The 25,073-nt window shown below is 25.2% G+C and overlaps 1 protein-coding gene across 3 annotated transcripts; it reads left to right on the top strand.

Annotated features, from left to right (window-relative positions):
- Positions 1-4,022: 4,022 nt before the first annotated feature.
- Positions 4,023-24,688, top strand: LOC136090525 (D(1C) dopamine receptor-like). 3 transcript variants are annotated; one of them, XM_065817274.1, is made up of 2 exons: positions 4,023-4,145; positions 23,476-24,688. In XM_065817274.1, the coding sequence occupies exon 2, from the start codon at positions 23,530-23,532 to the stop codon at positions 24,511-24,513; it is 984 nt and encodes a 327-aa protein (XP_065673346.1). In that variant the 5' UTR covers positions 4,023-4,145; positions 23,476-23,529; the 3' UTR covers positions 24,514-24,688. The 3 variants fall into 3 exon arrangements, with proteins under 3 accessions (XP_065673346.1, XP_065673348.1, XP_065673347.1); XM_065817276.1 differs by lacking the exon at positions 4,023-4,145 and adding an exon at positions 22,365-22,452; XM_065817275.1 differs by lacking the exon at positions 4,023-4,145 and adding an exon at positions 23,178-23,282.
- The last annotated feature ends 385 nt before the right edge of the window (positions 24,689-25,073 follow it).

The following is a 25,073-nucleotide window of genomic DNA, read 5'->3' as shown; positions in this document are numbered from 1 at the left end:
TATATACATGTATATATATATATATATATATATATATATATATATATATATATATATATATATATATATATATATATATATATATATATATATATATATATATATATATATATATATATAGAGAGAGAGAGAGAGAGAGAGAGAGAGAGAGAGAGAGAGAGAGAGAGAAAAAGAGAGAGAAACTAATAATGATAGTAATGAATAAGGTTGCTTTAGGTGAATGTAAGGATAATGCCTGGATTTTTTGCAGCTGCAAAAATGAAGACAACTGTGTTTGCGAAAAACAGTCAAACATTAGGAAATAAGATAAAATAAATAAAATTGAGGCAACATTATTGCTAAACTTTATTGTTAATGTAAATTGTCTTTAAAATTTTATGAAGATAATTTTTAAACTTTTCTAAAATAGACGTATGTCGCGGGGTAAAGCATAAGTGGCGATTAGCTTATCTGACGAGACAAACTAGTTATTAGTGTTGGTTCTCATCGAAACGCCAATAATAATAGACGCAGCTCCGAGGAGATGTTTATTACTTAACCACTACACAAATTACGTTTATACATTAGCATGTTTACTTTCTTCCATTCTTAGATCGTACATTGGTGTATGCATACTTTTTATTTTGTAGTCATTATTTTAATTCGAAAGTTTTTGTTTGGTGATATATTTATTGTATATCTTTGTTCATTTTCTTATTTATAAAAAAAAATAATTATTATTACTGTAAGTATAGTTTGGGTGCATTGTCTGTCTTATTTTTGTCATCGTACTGGTATATTTTTAAATATTCTAGTATTAATCTTTATTTTTGTCTTGACAACTGTCAAAGTATGCTTTGTTCGAAAAATAATTCTCCTCTATTCTAATGTATTTCCTTCAGGCATTCATTGCTTGTGTGAGTTTTCGGCAAATTTGTACGTCAAGGTTTTTAAATAAATTTTCATTTTATGGAGACTAGCTTAAATACTATTGACTTTTGAAAGTAATTTATTTGCCCAAAAGAAATTTTCCACACCCGAAAGTTGTTGCCATTTAAAATTTAAATTTTTTAAATTTTTAAATTTTAAATCAAAGTATTTAAGATTTTTTATAAGTAAGAAATTCTTTGAAAGTACTGGAAAAGTCAATTTTAAAAATTTTCTTAAACGGCGCAAAACAATAAAACGTTTAGAGGACATCGTTGTCTATTTTAAAAACAGTTGCACAGAAAAATAAGACCAAGACAATGCAACTTAAGGGTAAATTTTTAACGTCATTAAAATTTATTAATAGAATTGTTACAAATCAAAATCTAAATAAGTTAGAATTACTAACTCAAAATGTTTTTTTTTTTACTGCGGTTTATCTTCTTCAAGCAAAAGAAATGCAGACAGATAATGCATTGTGGTTTAAAATATGCAATTAATTTTAGTCTATGTATCTACACACTAAAAAAAAAAGGTAGAAATTTCTACCTTAGGGTAGGATATGTGATATACCCTTAGTAAGGTATAATTTTCTACCTTTTAAGGTAGAAAATTATATTAAAAACAATTATTTGCCATACAATTTTCTAACTTAAAGGTATAATTTTCTACCTTATAAGGTAGAAAATTATACCTTACTAAGGGTATATCACATATCCTACCTTAACTAAAAATTTCTACCTTTAATTTTTAGTGTGTAGCTATTCAAAACCAAGTTGTTCTAGAAAACTTTAGTCATCTAAAGAAACGCTTTTAAATGCTTCGAATCAAATTAAATCAAATTAGGTCAAATTATAATTTGCAAATCAAATCCTTCACGTCATGAAAATTAAGCAAATTAAAATGCAATTGCTACGCAACCCTTGCGGTTATCAGAATAAAATATTTGTAAACAACGTTTTTTAAAAACATTAACAAATGTTGCCGAACAAACAAAACCGATCGCAAACCTTTTTTCTACAAAAAAAAAGAAACCATAAATTATGAATCGAAGGTTAAAACGACAGACTTGAACAATAAATCAGAAAATTTTATCATAGTCGGTAAAAACAATAAAGTCGCACAAAAGAAATTGTTCTTTAGAAATGCAAATCGTGCCTTTGGCCTTATTTTAGGTAATGAAGTTTCTTAATGAAAAATACATTATTGCAGTCAGAAAGGTGTTTGTAAGTTGAACTCTAAAAAAACAACAAAATTTTCAACCATGTTTATTTGAACAATAAAACAATTTAGAAAAAAATCCTTTTACAATAACATCCGACGGGAGCCAGGATAAACTCTATTATATTTATCTATATATCTATATTTAAGAACGATCCATACATTGTAATCAATCTTGAACGTGCATATATATTTTTCAGTATATGTATCTACATTCAACTGTTAGAGGCTTATATTGAAAATTAAGTTTACAGTCCTTAATTACTTTTTATGGTAAAAGAACTTTGAGTATTAAAACTTGAATTCGCCATTATCAAAATTATATAACCAAAAAATGCTCATTCTGTTTATTTTCATAAAGTTAACAATCATATCATGGATAAACCATTTGATAAAAAATTTTTTTTTATGATTGTATTAGTTTCTATTAAATAATTCGTGTTAAAATGTTGTTTTAAATTTATTTGTCCCACTTCTACTCACACTTGTCCCACTTTACCCCAATGGCATGTTTTTTCTAAAAGCAAAAGTTTATATATTTAATTATAATTGACTGGAAACCTAAGGGGATTGAATCGGTACCTAAAAAGAATTTTTATTTATAAAAACTTGTTTGGTTATTATAAATAAAAATTATTACAAATAAAAAAGATATTGCAATTACCCTAAAAAAAATTTACGTGTCCCTCTTCTCCCCACTCTCCCCTACATTTATTGACATATACCCATTGTCATTGTCATACAATCCCTCTTTGTTAGAAAAATCAATTAGGCATTACCAGAGTTAAAGGACAAACTAATAACAAGGAAGATGGCAATATAATTGCAATTGGTGGTTTCGAAGATTTTACTCACCTAATATGTTAACTGTTTAAAAGGTTTACCTCGAAAATAAGTAATTATTCTGCGTTTTATCTAAATTTCTTTAATACATAACCCAAAACTAGTGGATGTAACAAAAGGCAGTTATTGTATATCCTTTCTCTTTCTAAAATATAAATGCTAATTTGTTATTATTTATACACAGTTACGCAGCTACAGTGATTGGTCTAATGAAATATTAGCATAAGGAAGAAAATATTGGTAAATTAAGTAACCATCCTTACTAGCTACACCCTGAGCAGTCTTAATTTTATAAGCTAATATAACGGTCATTGAAGTTTTTGTTTAAACTACTTAGATATACGACAGTCAATTATGAAAATGATCTTGTCTGTGATGTGAGTATGTAATGTAAATATTAATAGTGTTTTCAAAAATGTCTTTTAAAACATCAACAGTAAGGTAAACAATCTGTTTATTTACCATCCATTTTTACCATCCATTTCTACCAATTTACCACCCATACGACTTATTATGTTGTCACGATATAAATACGCCATTATATCGAAATTGATTCTATTAACACGATAACAAATTATTAACACGATAACAAATTATTGACATGATAACAAATTATTACTTAATAATGTAGCTTGTTGTTAATAAATCAATTTGCTGTTTATTATTAAATAAAATTTATTTTTGTAAAAAAATGTAACTATGCCGTGACAGCGTTCAAACTCGAGCCAGGTTTATGCGATAATCAGCTTTTTGTTTTTTATTTGTTTTATTTTTTTAATATTAATTAATTTATAAAATTCTTACGTTTTTTTTTTTTTTATTGAATCATATTACTTCATTTTTTATAGTTTTTTTTTCTTTACATGGAAAACTAAAACAATTGTGTTATTTATTTCAAAATCAGCTTGATTTTAATGTAATAAGATTTGGTATATAAAAAAGCAATGCTTTATGCGCCCTGCCGTTCTATACTTACTTTAAAACGAATTGACGCTGATTTTCTTTTATCAAAAACAAAGGAATTTTTTTTTTTATGAAGTCAGTTCCAATAGTGTTTCCCGCCCCATGTTTAAATTTGTTACAAAACAGTCAACGTAGTCACTGAAAAGATCTAAAGGAGTAAAAATACGAAGTAATAAGGAATACTTTAAACTCTTGAAACAAAAATTTTTGAGGTATAATACACGCTAATTTTTTCAATATTTAAAGAATTGTTTACTTTAGTAAGGTATAAATTAAAAACATTTTTATTAATATTATTGTTATTATTATTATTATTGTTATTATATATATATATATATATATATATATTTATATATATATATATATATATATATATATATATATATATATATATATATATATATATATATATATATATATATATAGATATATATGTATATACCATAATATACTAATTAAAAACTTATGTTTTTTATTAATATATTATGGTATAGTAAAATAATATTAAAAAATATTATGGAGTAAAAAATAATAACTTACTTTGTTTCAAAAGTTATTTGACAAATAGAAAGCAAATTATACCACATGAGCAAAAACAAACAATTCCATATGCTGTAACTTGTGGGGTTCCCCTTGACTCTATTTTCGGACACTTATTATTCTTATTTTCGGACCCTTATTATTCCTAGTAAATATAAATGATTTAAATTTAGCAACAGACTTCTTCAACTGTATTCTTTTTGCAGATGACTCCAATCTTTTTTATTCCCACAGAGGTATTAAAAAAACTTTTTAAAACAGCTAACGAACAGTTGGGTAAGGTTAATGAATGGTTTATAAGTAATAAACTCTCTCTGAATGTGGATAAAACTAAATTTGTTTTATTCCATAAAGTAAATAAATTAGAAAATATTCCCAATAAACTGCCAAATCTAATAATCAATAACGCTAGCATTAAAAGAGAAACTTCAGTAAAATTTTTGGGCGTAATATTAGATGAACATTTACCATGGAGTGATCATATAAACAGCATCGAGAAAAAAAATATAAAAAAGTATTGCCATGATATATAGGACTAAACCATTTCGAAATAATAAATCTTGAAAAAGTTTATACATATCCTTCATTCGCTGTTATTTGATTTATTGTAATATTGGATAGGCATGTACAAGTCATGAAAAATTAAAAATTTTGTACAATTATTAAAAACATGCGTGCAGAATATTATTTAGAGCTGATAAATTTGTACCACACGTGCATCTTAATGGCGCATTAAATATTTATAAAATCAACTTACACCACGTCTTAATGTTTATGTTTAAAACAAAAATGGGACTATCTCCTAAAATATTTTAATCCTATTTTGAAAAAGTAGGGCATAAATACCCGACAAAATTATCAGATAATAACTACTGTCTCTAAATATAATTCAAACAAATTACATATTCAATTCAATACCGTGGACCTTATTTGTGGAGAAAGTTTCCTTATATTGCAAATACAAAAAATGTTAGTATACAACAGTTTAAAAATGAATCGAAACAGGTATTATTACTTTTGGATTTTAGCATATCTGATTTTAAATATTTCTTTTAACTAAAGTTCAATTATATAAAATATGTCTTAGAATGTATCAACTTTTTTTTTTTAATTCAGTTATGGTGTTTCCACTAATCTTAAATGTTGTTGTTGAAATCTCATTAATCTTAAATTTTTTTTTAATTTTTTTATTTATAATGAATAGTTATTTATTTTACTTTTATACAAATTGGTTTTAAAATAAATATTTTAAAATATATATAAATATTACGATTTTTGTAAACTTATTACTCTTTCATTTTTAATTTTTCGTTCTTTATTCAAATATTACTTTATTATACAAACTGTTATATATTTTATTTTTATATTTTTCAATAAATTTTTCAATAAAGTTGTATAGTGTACGTATACGGTACGGCTCTTGTAAAGACGTGCTCTTTAATTTATTTTATTTTATTTTTTTTTTCTTTCGATTTTTCTTGTTTAAAGGATTATTTCTCTAAACATAAATATTGTTCAAGAAGTATTTCTTAAACTAATTGTTATTTATTTTACGTTTATTGTTTTCAATAAATAATTTGTAAAGTATAAATATATTATACGGTTATTGTAAATACGCACGATTGGGGCTCGGTGATAAGACATAATAATATCTTCTACTTGCCCCGCCAGTGTTTTTATTTATAAACTTTTAAATTGTAAAATTTATTAAACGGCTAAACAAACGAACAATATATATATATATATATATATATATATATATATATATATATATATATATATATATATATATATATATATATATATATATATATATATATATATACATACATATATATATATATATATATATATATATATATATATATATATATATATATATATATATATATATATATATATATATATATATATATATATATATATATATATATAAATAGTTCATAATTTGAATTTTTTGTCTGTTAATATTTCTCTATAAAGTCTTCTGATATATTTAATATTTATCAGAGAGTTTTTTTATTGTAATCTTTTGAAAATGCAATGCGAAATTACGAAACACGATTTAAAATTATCGTGTTATTTTTAAAAATACTTATTTTATGGTATTACGACATTTAAAAAAAATTTTTATTTAACAAAAAAAATTTTGTTTTAGAAAAAAATTGATTTGCTTAACTATCTTTTAAAAAAGTAATTTATTTCACATTTATTTTAAAACATCTTGTATTGGGCATGTTTTATTTTATTTGTGTTGACTTTTACCTTATAATTACCTTATCTTTTTTAAAGCTATGTTATTCATACATGTTTGCTTTGTTTGTGAGATTTTTTCTTCGTTTAAGATACTCAGAACAAAGAAAGCTAGTATTGATCAAAAAGTTTTTCAAATAAACTGAGCAGTTGTTTTGAATGTCTAGTCGGTCTGGTTAATATCTAAAATTGAAAAAACATCAAAAATCTAATTTCTCAGATCAGATAGTGCGGCGACGGGGAGGGAAATGACTTCGGAGCCTTGACCTCCCACGTTTTTCAAATCTTTAAAAATATAGAAAAATCTTAAAAGAATTTAAATTTTTTGTTTAAGTTAATTTCTTATTTTTTTAAACTTTCACAACTAGCATTTATAAGTTTTGGAGCTATGCATAAATCTCCATTTAAAACTAGAACTTTTTTATTGACGTCATGAAAAAGTTTTCAGATATTTTCTTTCCTTTTCCTATTGTTATGTCATTTTTTTATTTTGTGACGTTAGAATAATTGGGTTCCATCTCCATTTTTTAACGTTGTGAGAATTTAACTTTCGATTTTTAATTATTTAAATATTTTACAGTTGTTTATATTGATAAAATATGTTTTTTATGTTATTTATGTTTTATAGTTAATCTTAGATTATTAATTTCATTATTTTTAAAATTGTTTGACTTTAATTAATTGTTTATTCCAACTTTATTAATTAGGGTTGAAATTGATAATGAAAAAACAAAAACTAACAATTTTTAAAGTTATAATAATAATAATAAAAAGATTAATATATCAAAATTATATAATTTTGAACACAAAAATATCATTAAAAACAAAAAATTTAATTTTTTTACCATGAAAATTTGGAGATAGAACCTTATTATTCTCATCTACCGATATGCTATTTTGTCTTATATCAATTTATATTACTTAATAAATAATAAATGTGTATTCTAAGCTATAAATTTAAGAAATTTGGTATTTTGATCTTTGAATTTAATGAATTAAACAAGTTTTTACTTTTAATTTGAAAAATTTAAGAGAGTATAACAAATTTTGTTAAATTCTCTTAACAGTACAAAAGGGAGATAGAACTCTATTATTCTAACGTCACGATTTAAAAGTTCTTTTAGTTTAACAAGTTATTTTTATATCTTTATTATCTTAAGCTAAATGCACGGTATTATAAAAATGGTTAGTTTTTCCGCAATTAAAGACTGAGAAACAATCAAATTCATTTTTATATTTTGATAAATGCAAAGACATGACTTGATTGTCTTAATAATTGTCTTAACAATAGCTTTCACAAAAAAATAATGTTATATAAAGTAACTAAAGTTTCAATAATATTATTTTTTATTTAATTATGAACAGCTTTTGCATCCTACAGAAAGTTTTGAATAAAACTGTTTATTACAGAGCAAACAACTCTTCTGTAATGTTCACCAATATTGTTTTCATTTCCTAAATTTCTCCAATAGTATTCTTCTCATTGTTTTAAATACATTTCTTCAGTTATTTTGTAGAATATTATCATGTAATATTTTTTCATTTTTGAGTAATAGTTTTGCAGGGTTAATTCCCAGTGGGCACAGTACGTTTTTTAAACGTTCTTTGAACGTTTTTATTAGATTTAAACCTAATAAAAACGTCTAAAGAACGTTTTAAAAACGTACCGTGCCCACTGGGTTGCATTAGTATTTACGAGAACAATATTGTAAAATAGTTTATATACAACCATTAACTTTTAGTATGAAAAGCTCATTAAGCAATGTAAAAATATTGTTTAATGGAAAAATCGCTAAAACATAATCATGATTTTACAACATTGCGTCTGGCAGGCACTTGGCAAAGGGTATCAACAACACAATGCAAATTTTGTAATAAATCATATTTAATTTGTTTGCGGTATTAATAATTTTGATATTTGATAATACGTTAATAAATCTGATTTTCTTCTTTTGATTTTTTATTTTCATATTCTTCTTTTCATATTTTAAAAGGTTGGGAGAGTAGTAACCATTATCTATATCCAAGAGAGAAAAGCTCTATAAAATTTCTATTAACATTTGAAACATATGGTCAAGAAAATTTAGTAGAGTTACAATCGAAACTCTATTCATTTTTATAGAAACTGCTCTTAATAAAAGCTTCTCTATACGTTTGACTTTTTTTTTAAAAACACAAACTTAGCAGAGTTTCTCTAGAAATTCTATAAGAACTTCAATAGACATAAATGTTTAAAAAGTTTATAAAGGATAGAACATATACAGAACCAATTTTTCTTGGGTAGAGACTTTTAATCTATACTGCAGAAGACAAACGTAAAGAATAGTGTTACAATAACCGACATATGTTAAAAATAAAATTTCTGGGTGATTTTGAAAAATCAAATTTCTAAGTGATTCTTATAGCGTGTAAAGATTATGGTTAAGATAGTGCTGTAAGGTATTTATCTAATAAACACGCGTTATTTAAGGTATTTATCTAATAAACATGCGTTACTTAAGCTATTTATCTAATAAACACGCGTTTTTTGAAGTTTTATTAAACTTTTATTCAGTAATTCTTGTCTTTACGCAAAAAAATTTTTTACAAGGACATGAGATAGTGTCTTTTTTTATTAAACTATTAAAATTATAAATAATTGAATGTCATATATTAAACATTCAAAATTATCACCAAAAATTTTTCATATAATTGAAGACTTCATTTAAAAAAGCACCTTTACTTCATTTAAAAAAGCACCTTAAACTAATTTAGTTGTAGAGTAATATATAAATAGCTTCTTCATACCTTCACATCTAACTCTTATTTTAAAAAGAAAAAAAGCAAGTATCTCATGACTAAACTTGTTTTTGAAGAAATATAAAAGATAATCAAAAACCTTACAAGTTTCTTTACAAGGTGGCACATTGATTGTAAATGTATCTCCAGTGCCGGCCTTAGCCTTCCATCCACGTGCGAAAATTTTTTGGCCGCCTCAGACAATTTTATAAGCTTGTTAGTAAATTATATGGAAAATAATAACAAATTAAATTCAAAAATAGTACATTGCAATGAAATATTTAATTTACATACATCATAAAAAAGAGCGTTTTATTTTCATAAATATTTTTTTTAATTTACAACTACAAAATTGCAACATGTGAAAGTACAAAATTTTCGCCCCAATTTACTCGATGCTTTCGTGGGTGCACAAACTCGCTCCTAGAAGAGTGATACGAACCACCCCAAAAAGCTTGCGCTGTGTATTACTCTCCTTCATGGGATAGGATTGGTGCTTCCTTTTCTAATGTGGTAATCACATTAGAAAGGAAGGTGTTTTCGTTTAATTGAGACTTTTTTTAAATAGATAAAGGGGGTAAGAGATAATGTAATGAGATGAGGGTAACGAGCTCTAAGCATGAGAATAAAGTATATATATTTGTTTTCACATTTACCTTTCTTTTTTGGAAGATTATATCACATAAAGCGGCATAATTATATAGATCGCATTATGTAATCCATATTGTAGTCACATATAATTTTTCACGAGCGTAATTAATGTTTATTATCTCATTAAAAAGTATACCTACCCTTAAAGTTTATATCTCTTGAGTTGTGCCCGTTGGGTTAAATTTGCAAAAGAATCCTCTAAATTCGTTAAGCCTCGTACTGATTGGGGAAGGTGGGGGGAACTTTTAAAAATATATAGATATTTTTAAAAGTTAAGACATTAATTTTTTTTTATTGTTTGCCAACTGACTGTACCCTTACGGAAAATTTCTATGGAAAATCTATATAAAAAACCCATGGAAAAACCATGGGTATTTGGAACACGTTTTCATGGAAAAACCATGAGTTTTCAATGGGAAAGTGTTCCAAATAACCATGGAAATTCCATGGTTTTTCCGTCTATGGAAAAACAATGGAACTCTATGCGTATTTGGAACACCTTTCCAAGGAAAACTCATGGATTTTTCATGGTAAAATAGCATGTTTTGTTTTCAAGTTTTTTGGATTCAATGTTATTTGAATTGTCATATTAAACCATAATAAGCAAATTTTATCACGCAAGTCGCTAATATTATTGAGTTCTTTAAATCTATGGGATCGCTTTCACCAAGTAAAATTAATAAACAAATATAAATCTTGTTGAATCCTACAAATCTTTGAAAAATAATAGCTATAATGCATCTAAAACATTAAAACTTGACTTCACCACAATATTTAACGCATGCATATGTATAAACATACTAAAAATAAATAAAACAAAAAGAACCAGGTAAACGTCAAACAAAGTACCATTCACATTTTGATTTCATTATTGTTTTCACCACAACTAGTATCATTGTCTATTTCACCAATCTAGACAATACATCATACAATTAATGTTTACATACTAATTTTTTTTATTTACTAATTCATTTATACTTATAATTATTATCTATTATAACTTACTTTATAGTTACACATTACCACACAACTTTTTGAACGTTCTAAATAAATGTTGCCAAATGTTGGGTAACATTTATATAGAAAAAAGTAGGAATGAATATATCATTATTTATAAATAACAATTATAAGATTATTACCACTTCTTCACCCAAGCTATCTGCATGATGTACAACGTCGTTTATATTTCCAGTCAAACATTCCTGCCTATAAAGTAACTTAAATAAAATGATAAAGTAAAAATATATAAGATTTATGCAAACTAATACATATGTAAATGTTACCTGCATGTTAGTAACATTTATATAGAACACGGCAGCAACAAATATATTATTACTTATAAATTGTAATTTAAAAAAAGCTTTCTTCTTCGTCCAATCTATCTGAAACATGTAAAGCATTATTTCTATCGCCAGTCAAACTTACCTGCATTACCATTATAATGCAGTAATTTAAATAAAATGATAAAGTTAAAATAAAAGAACTACTGCCCACACTATTAAATTCAAAAATTTATTATTTTTTTACATTGCTTTTTAAAATATAACAAATATAATAAATATGTAATTTAGTAAGTATAGTAATATAAAAACATAATAAATATTAAAGTGTGCATAAATTAATTTGTTTTTACTTAAGACAAGCACTTCACATTAGTTAAATATAAACAAATAAAAATAATTGTGTTATAATAAATAATAGTGTATTATTTATAAACATTGCTTATATATGCTTATATTTAACTGAGAATTTAAATCTTTTACATTAATTAACTTCCCTCTCTGATATATTTAAAAAATTACTGTAGTTTTCCTTCTCCAACTAAGTTGTTCTTAGAACATCATTACAAGTTGAATACCAAAGATTATCCTTATTTCTTTTCTGGTTAATTCAAACTCAATTCACCCTATTTATTTAGACAGCTTATGAACTATATTTAAGAATATTAAAGGCATATAAAAACTGACAATGTTATAAATGATGTAAATGATGAACAACATTATTCATATCGCCAGTCAAATCTGATACACTGCTTATCTAAGCTTATCTAATACACTGTTATCTGATTCACTTCACATACTTGCTATACTATTGCAAGTTATGCAAAGAAAGCAAAGCTATTGGCAATAGCTAGAATAAGTATATGCATAAATAATATATAATTAAATATATAAATAATAGATATATGCATTTTAAAATGCATTATAATATGATAATATCCAGAAACGTAAAGCAGTATAGGCCAAAACTAATACCTAGACATTTTGATTTAATACCAAGACTAAGAACAAGACAGTTAAACAAGTCTCAAGACCTCTCGGGACAAAGATTTACGTCTCAAGACCAACATCTCTGATAATATCATATTATGATGCATTATAAAAATGCATACATTTACTTTATTCTACACACTAAAAAAAAAGGTAGAAATTTTTACCTTATAGTAGGATATGTGGTATACCCTTAGTAAGGTATAATTTTCTACCTTTTAAGGTAGAAAATTATATTAAAAACAATTATCTGTCATACAATTTTCTAACTTAAAGGTATAATTTTCTACCTTAAAAGATAGAAAATTATACCTTACTAAGAGTATATCACATATCCTACCTTAACTAAAAATTTCTACCTTTAATTAGTGTGTAGCTATTGCAAATATGTCTGGTTGTTTATGTCTATATGTTTAGTTTTAATCATATTAAATATGATGCATTATTAAAAACATATAAATTATAGTCTTATTAAATACAGAAAAACAAAAGAATGCAGAAAGTATTATTTATTCAAGTTAGAAATGATTGTACCTGTACGAATTACGAAGGCATCTTTAAAAGTGCATTCGTAAAACCCATAAACCCATAAACCCATGACGCAACGTGAGCTATGAAAAAAAAACAATGATTCACCATGGAAACTCCATGGAATTTCCGTTTTCCATTGGAAAACCATGGTTTACTCATAGAATTCCATGGGTTTCCCATGGGATACCCATGGAATATTTCCGTAAGGGTACTAATTTCAAAATTTGTCAAACTCAAACCTAATCGGTCAAAATTTAACAAAGTACTCGATTAAAAATCAAATTTTTTCTACTGACTGATTTAAAATTCATTAATGGGAGATAGGTGTCCCCTTAAATTCTCTGCGCCGGCTTTGAGTGAAAGGTATGCGTCCTTTAAGAAACTTACAAAATACTAGTTTATTGTACTTTTTGGTAACCAACGTATTATTATTTTTAAGTGCGGTTTCAGTGATATCGGCATTATAGTCACTCATGGACCGCATCAACGCTATTCATAAACGAGAGTGGTTAGTATACAGCTTCATATACACATACATATGTTTCCCACATATGGCCCACATGAAACTTACTTGTACTAATATAGGGTGATGTTCGTTCTTACTTAGTGTGGTTTTGATGCTATAGGTATAAATCCTTAGTCGCTGAAACACTTAACCAGTTTTTTGTAAATATAGGTCCTACTTTATCATCTAATATAGCAACTACTCAATCACACTTTAGTTCGTACTTAACCTCAACCAACCTTAATGTTATGTCTAATTATAAACTTACAGAAAAAGAATTACTAGACGCAGTCTCTTTATTAAAACCCAATAAAAGTTAAGGATTTGATGATATAAGTAGTAATGTCATTATCAAATCAATAAAACAAATTACAATTCCATTACTACATATTTTTAATTTATCTCTAAAACAAGGCGTTTTTCCAGATAACCTAAAAATTGCAAAAGTCATTCCAGTGTTAAAATCAGGTGATCCTTCCGATGTTACGAATTATTGACCAATCTCAATTCTTTCTTGTTTTTCTAAAATATTAGAGCGGGTTATGTATAATAGACTATATTCCTTTTTAAATGTTAATAATATTCTTTTTCATAAACAGTTTGGATTTAAATCTGGTCATTCAACTGATCATGCAATCACTCACCTTGTTCATGATATATTTAAAGGGTTTGATGAAGACAAGTATACCCTAGGTGTATTTATCGATTTAAGTAAAGCTTTTGACACTGTCAATCATCAAATCCTTCTATCCAAACTGAAAAGTTATGGTATAATAAATACTAATTTGTCCTGGTTTGATAGTTACTTGTCTAATAGAAAGCAGTTTATTTCATATGATAGCGGAAAAACGGAATATAAGTCAATCACCTGTGGTGTTCCTCAAGGATCAATTTTAGGACCACTTTTATTTCTTGTTTATATTAACGACTTATATAAATTTTCTAACATTTTAAACTTAATTTTGTTTGCAGATGATACAAACTTGTTTTATTCTAGTAAAGATATCAGTAAATTATTTCAAACAGTAAACAAAGAACTTGAAAAATTAACCCAATGGTTCAAATCAAACAAACTATCTTTGAACATCAATAAATCCAAATACACTTTGTTCCATCGTCTTCATAAAAAACAAGATATTCCATTAAAACTTCCTGATCTTTTTATTGATAACGCATTATTAAAAAGAGAGCAATCAATAAAATTTTTAGGTGTGGTTCTGGATGAAAATTTAACCTGGAGGGACCACATAGGTCTAATTGAAAATAAAATATCAAAAAATATAGGTGTTTTGTATAAAGCCAAGCAGTTTTTAAATCTATCTTGTTTAAAAAACTTATATTTTTCTTTAATTCATTGCTACTTAAATTATGCAAACGTTGCTTGGTGCAGCACAAACGCAACAAAAGTAAAAAAACTGTTTAGTAAACAAAAATAGGCTATAAGGATAATTACAAACGTAGACCGTTTCTCTCACACTCAAACATTATTTAATAAACTTAATATTCTAAATGTATATAAACTAAACCTTTACCATATTCTTATCTTCATGTTTAAACTTGATAAAAAAATATCACCAATGTTATTTAATTCACTTTTTGAAAAAATAAACCACATATACCCTACCAGATTTTCAAAAAACAATTACATTCAATCCAAAACACATTATTCAGCAACCAAATTCTCAATTGCTAACCGAGGTCCTAAGCTGTGGAATACAATATTAAATAATGAGCTGAAATCTAATTATTCTTTAAACCAGTTTAAAACAAAACTTAAGCAATTACTGATGATACATGAAAATGAATTAAAGTTCTTCTAAAAAGCTTTTTAAACTAGCAAACAAAAACAAAAATTAACCTACTAATTACTCTTTAATATTATATTTAATATTCTAAACAATAGTCTGCTATTGTAAATGTATTTCTTATCTTATAAGTTTTGAATTTACAAACGATTTTTTTAAGTTTTATTATTTGAAATACTAATTACTAAAAATATTGTAAAATTTTATAATTTCAATTTTTATTAAAAAGAGTTATTGTAAATTCTTTTTGTAATATTAATACTTATATATCATCTTATTTTACTAATCAGTTCTTAAATATAAATACTCTTTGAATTACTAAATATTTTAAACGTTATATATTTTATTTTTTGCATTTTGTTAAAACATTTTATTTGATGAATATGCATTTTTTTAGGGGGGGCTTAATGATAAGATGAATTTTGTCTTCTTCAAGCCCCAGTCATGTAAATATTTGTTTTTATAAATTACGAGTGTAAATTATTTTCAATCGGCAAATACAATACTAAAATAAAAAAATAAAAAAAAAAACCCGCTCATGGATTTCAACAAATACCATCCCATTATAGTAAATAGTACATATATGTTCAACATTAAAATTTCTAGCCGGGTAATAGATATAAAAAATTGAGAAATCAGTTTTAATCAATTTTCCAAATCATATAAAATTCATTGATAGAATGGCATATTAGTACATTTAAGGCTGGTTTTTCTAACACCCTCCCCCATAGTCAAACTCAATGTTTGCCAGGTTACCACATCCTTTTAAAATTATGTTAGTTTTTGTTACCCCTTAGATGATTTATTTGTAATGTAATATTTGTAATATAATGAAGACATTGCAAAAAACCTGAGAAAGCATATTTAAACTTGTTTCTTTTAATAACGATTAATGCAAATTTTCAATTTTTAATACTAACAGAATTCTTTCAATTTTACTTATCATTAAATTCTTGAATTATGATTACTCTCGTTGGTTCTTTGGTCATTATACATTGAAATAAAGTTAGCAGATGTCAACAAATTATACAACAAATATTAATGTTTATATATATACTATATATGTACTATAAATATACCCTAATCATTTTATGAAGTCTCTTAATGGATCAAGCTTTTGAAAGCTCAGAGTTGCTTTCAATATCCCTTAAAAATAAATGGATAATAAAAATAGGTAATTAATTTTCTTTTATTTGTTACTTTATTATTTTTGTCATTGTAACTTTGTTTAAAATTTTTTTAATGTTAAATGCCTAAATAAGTTTACTTACACATATTCAAGTTGTTTGTTTGAACACAATATGTTATATTCTATAAGGTTTTCATGAAAACTTGTGTTACTTGCATATAATCTTAAAGAATAAAATAATCAAACCCATATTTTTGACTTCTCCACGAACCAATACCCCTGTTATAATAGCCCCAATAAAACAGCTTATGTAAATAATGGTGGTAATAGAGCACAGCCAAAAACAGTTTGTAAGATATAAAATGTTTCAAAAAAGTTTGTAACTGATAAAGCTTAACTTATTTTTGTTTTTATATATTTTAATGCGGAAACAATATTTTTTAATAAAAAAAAAATCTAAGGATAACTTAAAATCAACTTATAATTTGTTTCTCTATTATTATTGTTATCAATTTGACATTTTATTAATAAATCTAATATAAAAAATATTGTGGGTATAATCTCCCAAATGATAACGCTTCACTTCTTTTTTTGGAAATAAGAGCAATTGATAAATATTATTGGTAAAATAATAATTACTAATGAAGGTTATTGAGTTTTAACATTATATTCAAGTTGTATTTTAAGGGAATATTTAATACTTTATAAGGTGTGAAATATTGCACAAAATTAAAAAATTAGGCGGTTCTACCGTACCGTAGTATTAAAACTTATTTATACAAAATTTTAATTTGTATATAAACTTGAATTCATCAAGAGTGACATCACCAGCACGTCTTAGTGACAAAATCGTTAGTGGTTTGATGATATAAATGGGTAGCAATAAAATTGAGACCGTAATCAAGACAAAATCATATTTACGACAAAAAAGTTATACCGTACGTCAGTTTACGTCAGCAACACCGACGATTTTATACCGAATTCTTTTGATAGGTAAATTAAATTTTACAACAATTATTAATTGATAATAATATAATTGAGTTATATTAACAAACTTTACGAGGTATAAAATAAAAATAAAAGATATTAAACGGTTTATTCAGACTTAATAAGTCTATAAATAATAAACAAATTAAGAAACAATAATCTATAAAATATTTGAGCTGTGTCGCTCCCCATTGTTTTAAATAAGTTTTCCTAAGAGACGAGACAACGTTCGCCTTCACAAATTGATAATACAAATAATAAAATAGCTTTGTAAAAAATAATGTATATTATATTTTAAAAATGGCAAACAAATATTTGCTTAACTTTTCTAATCAAAAGATTTGTTATGTCTAATTTACGTCTTCTCGTGTCTAGAATTTGTCAAGTTTTATTAATGTGGTCTTTACAGTTAAAGATGTTTATTAAAAATAAAAAGCCATTTTTTAAATTAAAAAGTTTTTGATTTTTCTGGTCTCATCATTGCCTTAAAAATTGCTTTCCGCAGATTACGTCATTTATCTTTAAATTTTAAGTTTTCTTCAGGATTAGAAGAAATATTGCTTTTTTTTTTTAACTAAGCATTTCAAGTTTTTTCGGGTATATTATTAGTTACTGCATTGACAATTAAATATTTCAAAGTTTGTCAGTTTCATAAAAGTTTACCACTAATTATTTAATTGCTTTTTTACCGGAAAAGGAACTCGGTTGCTTGAAATGAATATCAGTGTAAATATAATTGTATAAACGATTATTATAATACATTTTTTGCTTATGAGTAAACTAAAATGGTTTTGGCTGTGAAAAATAAGCTTTTAGAGAACAGAAAGATTTTTTTTTTTTAAAATATTTTTTTAATCAAAGGTAATTAAGATTACTTTTCAAAATCAATGCGTTTTTATTTCTATAGATACTGTAGTTGTAACTGTGGCATTATAAATGTCGTATAAGTGTTTTATGCTTATATTTTTATATTAAAGTTATATTATTATAGATTTATTGTTAATCTTTGTGTTTTTTTTTTAGTTTTTCTTCTTTATATTTTTTGTATTTTTTATTTTATTTTTGATTTTCCAGTTGCTCAGAGTTAATCTCTTGTCGTTTTTAGTCTTTATTTATTATTTCCTGAAGCTTTTTGAGATAAGTTATTGAATTATAAATAATTCTAAACAGAATTTTTTGTTGTTAACAAAGAATATCTCAAAGCCCTTGACCTTAAATGTAATAATTTGCATTAAAACAATGACCTCGAAATTTTTGGCCTTCAACATGCGTTCCAAAACCAACGCTTGTTTGTTAGAGCATGCGTATAAAATCTAATATTTATGTTTTTCTTTTAACAAAAGAAACTTAGCTTTTCTTTTTGGAAAAAGAAAAAACTGTCAAAACTTTAAACAAACAATTAAAGTATTAAAAACGTATTAAATCCATATTTTGTTCAAAAATCTTTTTTCGTCTTCTTTTACTGATTATCTAACTTATTACTTTTATATATATATTTTTTTTTGTTTAGTTAATTTTCCACACTTTTTATAAGTTTTGAAAAAACTTTTTTTTGTTTAAAGTTACAAAACATAGGATAAATAACATTTCTAATAATATGTAACTTAAAACTGATGAAGTATTAGATTATATATTATTGAAAAGAGTTTCGAAATAGTAATATGATGGCAAAAAAAAAATCGTATAAATCTGATGGTGCTAGTAGGGTTTATGATTATTTAGGTAGTAGCATCAACTACATAAACTTTTTTAGAAATCTGACTAACTCTGACTTTGGAATTTGCTGCTCAGCACACGGTTGTCTCGTGATGAAATTATTTTGTTTATTTTCAAATAAGTCATTAAAACAGTGAAGGACATTGGCATTTTCTCCTTTATTTTTTATAAAATTTGGCATGAAAATATAAAATTAATAATAGAAAATTAAATGAACAAGTTAAATAAATAGTTTACGTATCTTCAATACTAGTGCATTTCCAGTACACAAAACAATATTTTTACCGATAAAGTAAATAAAAAAGGTAGTAGCTACATAAACAACAACAACAACAACAACAACAACAACAACAACAAAAAACTGAATATAATACTTTCGGAATAAATTTAGGTTGAAATAAAAATCTAAAAAAGATTTTTATTTCAAAACAACAAAGTATAAATTTACAACACAAACGATAACATACTTTAAAAAACAATTCACAGATTTTAAAATTCGTACCGTATAAGCAAGGTACGCACATACCTGCTAATATTCAAAATATGTCGTTAAACGTTCTGCGTATTACCTTTTACTACTCTTTGACTAGTAAAAAAATTTTAGGAGTTACCATACTTTGACAATTTTAGGAGTTACCATACTTTGACAATTTTAGGAGTTACCATACTTTGACAATTTTAGGAGTTACCATACTTTGACAATTTTAGGAGTTACCATACTTTGACAATTTTAGGAGTTACCATACTTTGACAATTTTAGGAGTTACCATACTTTGACAATTTTAGGAGTTACCATACTTTGACAATTTTAGGAGTTACCATACTTTGACAATTTTAGGAGTTACCATACTTTGACAATTTTAGGAGTTACCATACTTTGACAATTTTAGGAGTTACCATACTTTAACAATTTTAGGAGTTACCATACTTTGACAATTTTAGGAGTTACCATACTTTGACAATTTTAGGAGTTACCATACTTTGACAATTTTAGGAGTTACCATACTTTGACAATTTTAGGAGTTACCATACTTTGACAATTTTAGGAGTTACCATACTTTAACAATTTTAGGAGTTACCATACTTTGACAATTTTAGGAGTTACCATACTTTGACAATTTTAGGAGTTACCATACTTTGACAATTTTAGGAGTTACCATACTTTGACAATTTTAGGAGTTACCATACTTTGACAATTGCATAATTAGTAATAGACTTTTCATACTTTGAGTTATCGTTATTATTAAAGTCATCATTGCTAAAAGATTTTTATATTAGAGTTATCGTATTTTAACTGATGAAAATTTTTTAAGAGTACTTGGTAAAAGGACTGGTAAAGCATTCATTAAGTTATGTTATTAAAAGTTCTTTTAAATTAAAAAAAAAGAGAAAAACTTTAAAAAAAAAATGTTTATGTTATTTAAAACATCAAATTTGATCAATTTTTAAGAAACAACAACGACAACAACAAGACATTTTAATGTTTTATATTTCTAAATAAATAGAACTTTTTTTTATAATTTTTGGTATTGTTATTTTATTCGTTCATTTTCTTTTCATTTTTTTTAATTTTAATTTTACGCGCGGCGAAGTGTACTAACAACTTAAATAGCCGTGGGCGCAGCTGAATTTACATGTATTGATTGAGGGCTTTAGTTTGGGTGGTTACCCTTTTTGTTAAAGAAAAAGTCTTTTCTTAAAAATACTTTCTCATTAAATAAAAGGGTAACCTCCCACACCTTAACTTATATATTCATATATATATATATATATATATTTATATATATATATATATATATATATATATATATATATATATATATATATATATATATATATATATATCGAATTTGAAATTTCGCTCATCCCTCATCTCATAAGAAGTTATAAGTTATGGATATTGCTAAAAATGATCAAATAAAGATGATTTAAAATAGTAAGAAAGAACTTTAACTCAAGGTTTGTAAATATCGCTGTTTATTGGTATTAAATCATTTAAAAAAAAAAAAAACGCGATTAAAAAAAATAATGAAATCCCACCAATTAAATGTTTTAACCAGTCTTAAAAAAATAAATTCCTTAAAAACTTGACACGTTTATATTTTATTATACAATATAGAATTAAGTTTCGTAGATATAATAATAGCTTTTTACAAGAAAACTATAGATATTATAAAGACCCATTATTCCATATATTTATTAGAGTGGCTCATTGACATTGGCTAAGTAGAAAGGAGCAAATGTTATTATGACATTTGTGGGAAAACGTTAGGACTACCAAGCGAGATCATTTAATATATATATATATATATATATATATATATATATATATATATATATATATATATATGTATATATATATATATATATATATATATATATATATATATATATATATATATATATAAAACAATACTTTACAAGTTCTAAGTTTTAGGACTTTTAAAGTTTTTACAAGTACAAGTTTTAGGGCATTAGTTTTTTTGAGTTTTTACAAGGACAACTTAAGTTTTTTTGAAACCATGGCGCAATTTAAGAAAAGACGATCTATCATACAAACATTTAAATGCATTAAGAAGGTGCCAACGCAACGTTTCATCGTCTTTCCAGACAGAAATTATTAAAAATAAAAAACTTTTGTTTACATTACTGCCTTTTGAAAAGAGGTCTGGTTGTGAATGCATATTTTTATTTGAAAAATTTATCTTAGTACTTCCACAAAGTGATAGGCAAATATGAATTACAATCAAGAACATGTTTAACATAAAACCTTTTAGATTTTCAATTGGATTTTTAAGATTTAAAAGTTTATTGAATTTCTAAAACATTTATTAGTTTATTCACTAGCGTAACAATATTTATAATTTAGTATTGGTATTTATTCATAAAATGTGTTTATGGTATACGGTTATCTATATTTGTATTTAAAAGACTTTACTATATCAATATCACAATTTTACCATATCAATATCAAAACTCAATTAGCTACATAGAGCGGCACGTAATAAAAAAAAGTCTTGTATACAAGGTTCATTGTGTTACTCTTAGGGTTGCCGGAAGCATCCCATACTTTGAGATAATTTCAAATAAAAATTTATATAATAGTAATTATAAAAACTGTAAAAATGTATAGTAATGAAAAATGTTTTAAATATGTTTGTATTATTACTTGGTTTTATTAATACAAGTTGAACAATAAAAATTCAGACAAATGAAATAATTTAAGCTTTAATTTTGTGGTAAAGTAGGAACACAAACTTTTTCAGAATATTATTAAACTAGCATTTTAACACTTGTAGAAACAAAAAGTGGCTTTCATGTTTAGTCTGGCTATATGAAGTCTGGCAATTTCAAGTATGCAATTTCAATATATATATATATATATATATATATATATATATATATATATATATATATATATATATATATATATATATATATTATATATATTTAACTTGTATGATGGATATCTATGAACCCAGAGCCTAACGTGTATAATAAATATCTATGAACCCAAAGGCTAACGAATAAAATAAAATAAAAATAATATCAACATGAATTAAAAAATAACACTGCGTCAAGTCATAGACGTTTAAAGGATTTCTTTATTTTCTGTACAAGTATTTTAATTAAAAAATCTGTTTTATACTGTAGACACAAAAAAATTTTCTAATTAGATTAACCCCAAGCCATTAATTATTAATAATCGTTTGAATAAATATTAATTTATTCTTAACAACAACAACAAAATGGCAGAAGATATATTTTACAAAATAATACTAAATTTTTTTAGCCTATCATAAAGATTTGTAGATTTATAAAATTATACATTAATGTAATTAATTTCATACTTGTTTAATTTTTAAAGAACTTATAACTATTCCACCGTATCCAACTGCTGTTCATTAAAGTAAAATTTCACAAAGTTATCAACTCTTCGTATGGGAGGAACCTATTCTTTTATTTTATATAGATATTTATTTTATATATATATTTCCTTTATTAATTTATTTAAATAAACTAAGTTAATAAATCAGAAGAAAAATTAAAAATGCAAGAGCATAAAAAATAATTTAAAAAACGAATCAGCCGAAAACTTTTTTTTAACAATTTACTCAGCTTTTCTAATACCTATTAAGATGCCGACATATCAAATTGATTTTTACCTCATTCAGATCAAAAAAGTACGAGTTTTTTTCTTTTGTTAGCTGTTTTGCTTGGCTATTAAAAACCATCTGTAAATTATTCTTCATAGTTTATGCTAATAAGATATTTGCTTTGCCGGAGATTATTCATTTTTTAAAAAGACTACCATGTAAAGTCAAAAGCTTAAGCAAAATATTTAAACAACTGATTATCAAGAATTTTTTTTTTTAGGTTGAAGGTTCCTAATTTTTATACTGTTAACTTGGATGATTGTTTAAATTAAAAATGACTGAGTTCAAAAACGAAACCCTCACGTATGATCATTCGAATACATCAAAAGTTTTGTTTTGGTTCTTCTTGTCTCTAGAAACGCTATTAATATGTGTTGGAAATACCGTTATTTGCTGGTTACTTTGTTTTAGAAAAAAACTAAGAACAAAGCAAAACATGTTTGTACTATCGCTAAGCGTCAGTGATCTTTTTGTAGGAATATCAGTCCCACCATGCGAGTATTGTGCTTTTAAAGTAGCTTATCCAAACAATTGTGCTTATATTTGTGGCAGTGTAATTAGCTTTAACATACTTGCCTCTGCAGTTAATTTAACTCTTATAGCTACAGATCGTTACTTTTCAATTGTTATGCCTTTTGCTTACGAGAAAAGGGTAACATGGAAACGAGCAATAATGATAATAATTCTTGCTTGGTTACTGGCTCTTTTGTTGACGCTAATTCCTTTTATTTGGATGTTTGATGGTAAAATGCTGTCAGCGCAAAAAATACGAACAAACATTATATTCAGCATTACGGTTTTTTCATGCATCATTTTAAACGGATGGCTTATTGGAAGCATGTATTACAGAATAGTAAAAATTGTCCAATGGCAATTGCAAAAAAGAATTAATAACAAGCGGCGAAATACCGCTGGTATTAAAGTCTGCATAATGGTTGCCATTAGTTATTTTATCTGCTGGATTCCTACAGCAGTTATTGAAGTTCTCTATCAATATATTGTTTATATACCTCTTGAGGTCTCGTCGATAGCTTACTTTTTATTGCTCTTAAACCCTTGCCTAGATCCTTTAATGTACGGCTATTATAGAAAAGATTTTCGAAAGGAAATATGCCGGCTCTTCGGATGCAAAAAGTCAAACAATCATTCAAAAAGTCTAACGAGTCAAAGTTATTTTCATTTAACAATGCAAAAATCCCTCCCAGCACCTTCATTTAAAAAATGTTTTAGAGAAGAATATAAAGAAATTATACGATGAGATTGTTTCAGAACTTTATGTAAAATATTATAGATTCCTAAGAGGGTTGTTGTAACTATTCCAAGTTTTAGTATTTTACATGAAGTCTTTATAATTTTAGATTACAAATGTTTGAAAATACATTTTTAAGTAGTTAGAGTTATTAAAGGGAACACATTTTTTTGTAAAAAAAAAAGTGAAGTTTTTTTTCTCTGTGTTTGTAGACTTAGCCAAACTAAAATTAACTGTGTTGTAATTATTATTTATTATTATTATAAAAGTATTTTTTATAAGACTGAATTGACTAACAACTTTAACTTTTTTAAAGGGGCCCTTTATATATATATATATATATATATATATATATATATATATATATATATATATATATATATATATATACATATACATATGTGTGTGTGTGTGTGTGTGTGTGTGTGTGTGTGTGTGTGTGTGTGTGTGTTTGTGTGTGTGTGTGTGTGTGTATATATATATATATATATATATATATATATATATATAAAAAAATAAAAATACACCGTTTGTGGTGACTTTTTATATATTACAACTTTTATTTATGT

The sequence above is a fragment of the Hydra vulgaris genome, chromosome 14, assembly GCF_038396675.1.
Source record: "Hydra vulgaris chromosome 14, alternate assembly HydraT2T_AEP".
NCBI classification, from domain to species: Eukaryota; Metazoa; Cnidaria; class Hydrozoa; order Anthoathecata; family Hydridae; genus Hydra; species Hydra vulgaris.
Note: the sequence above shows the minus strand (reverse complement) of the source record. Positions and strands in the feature narration are given on the sequence as shown.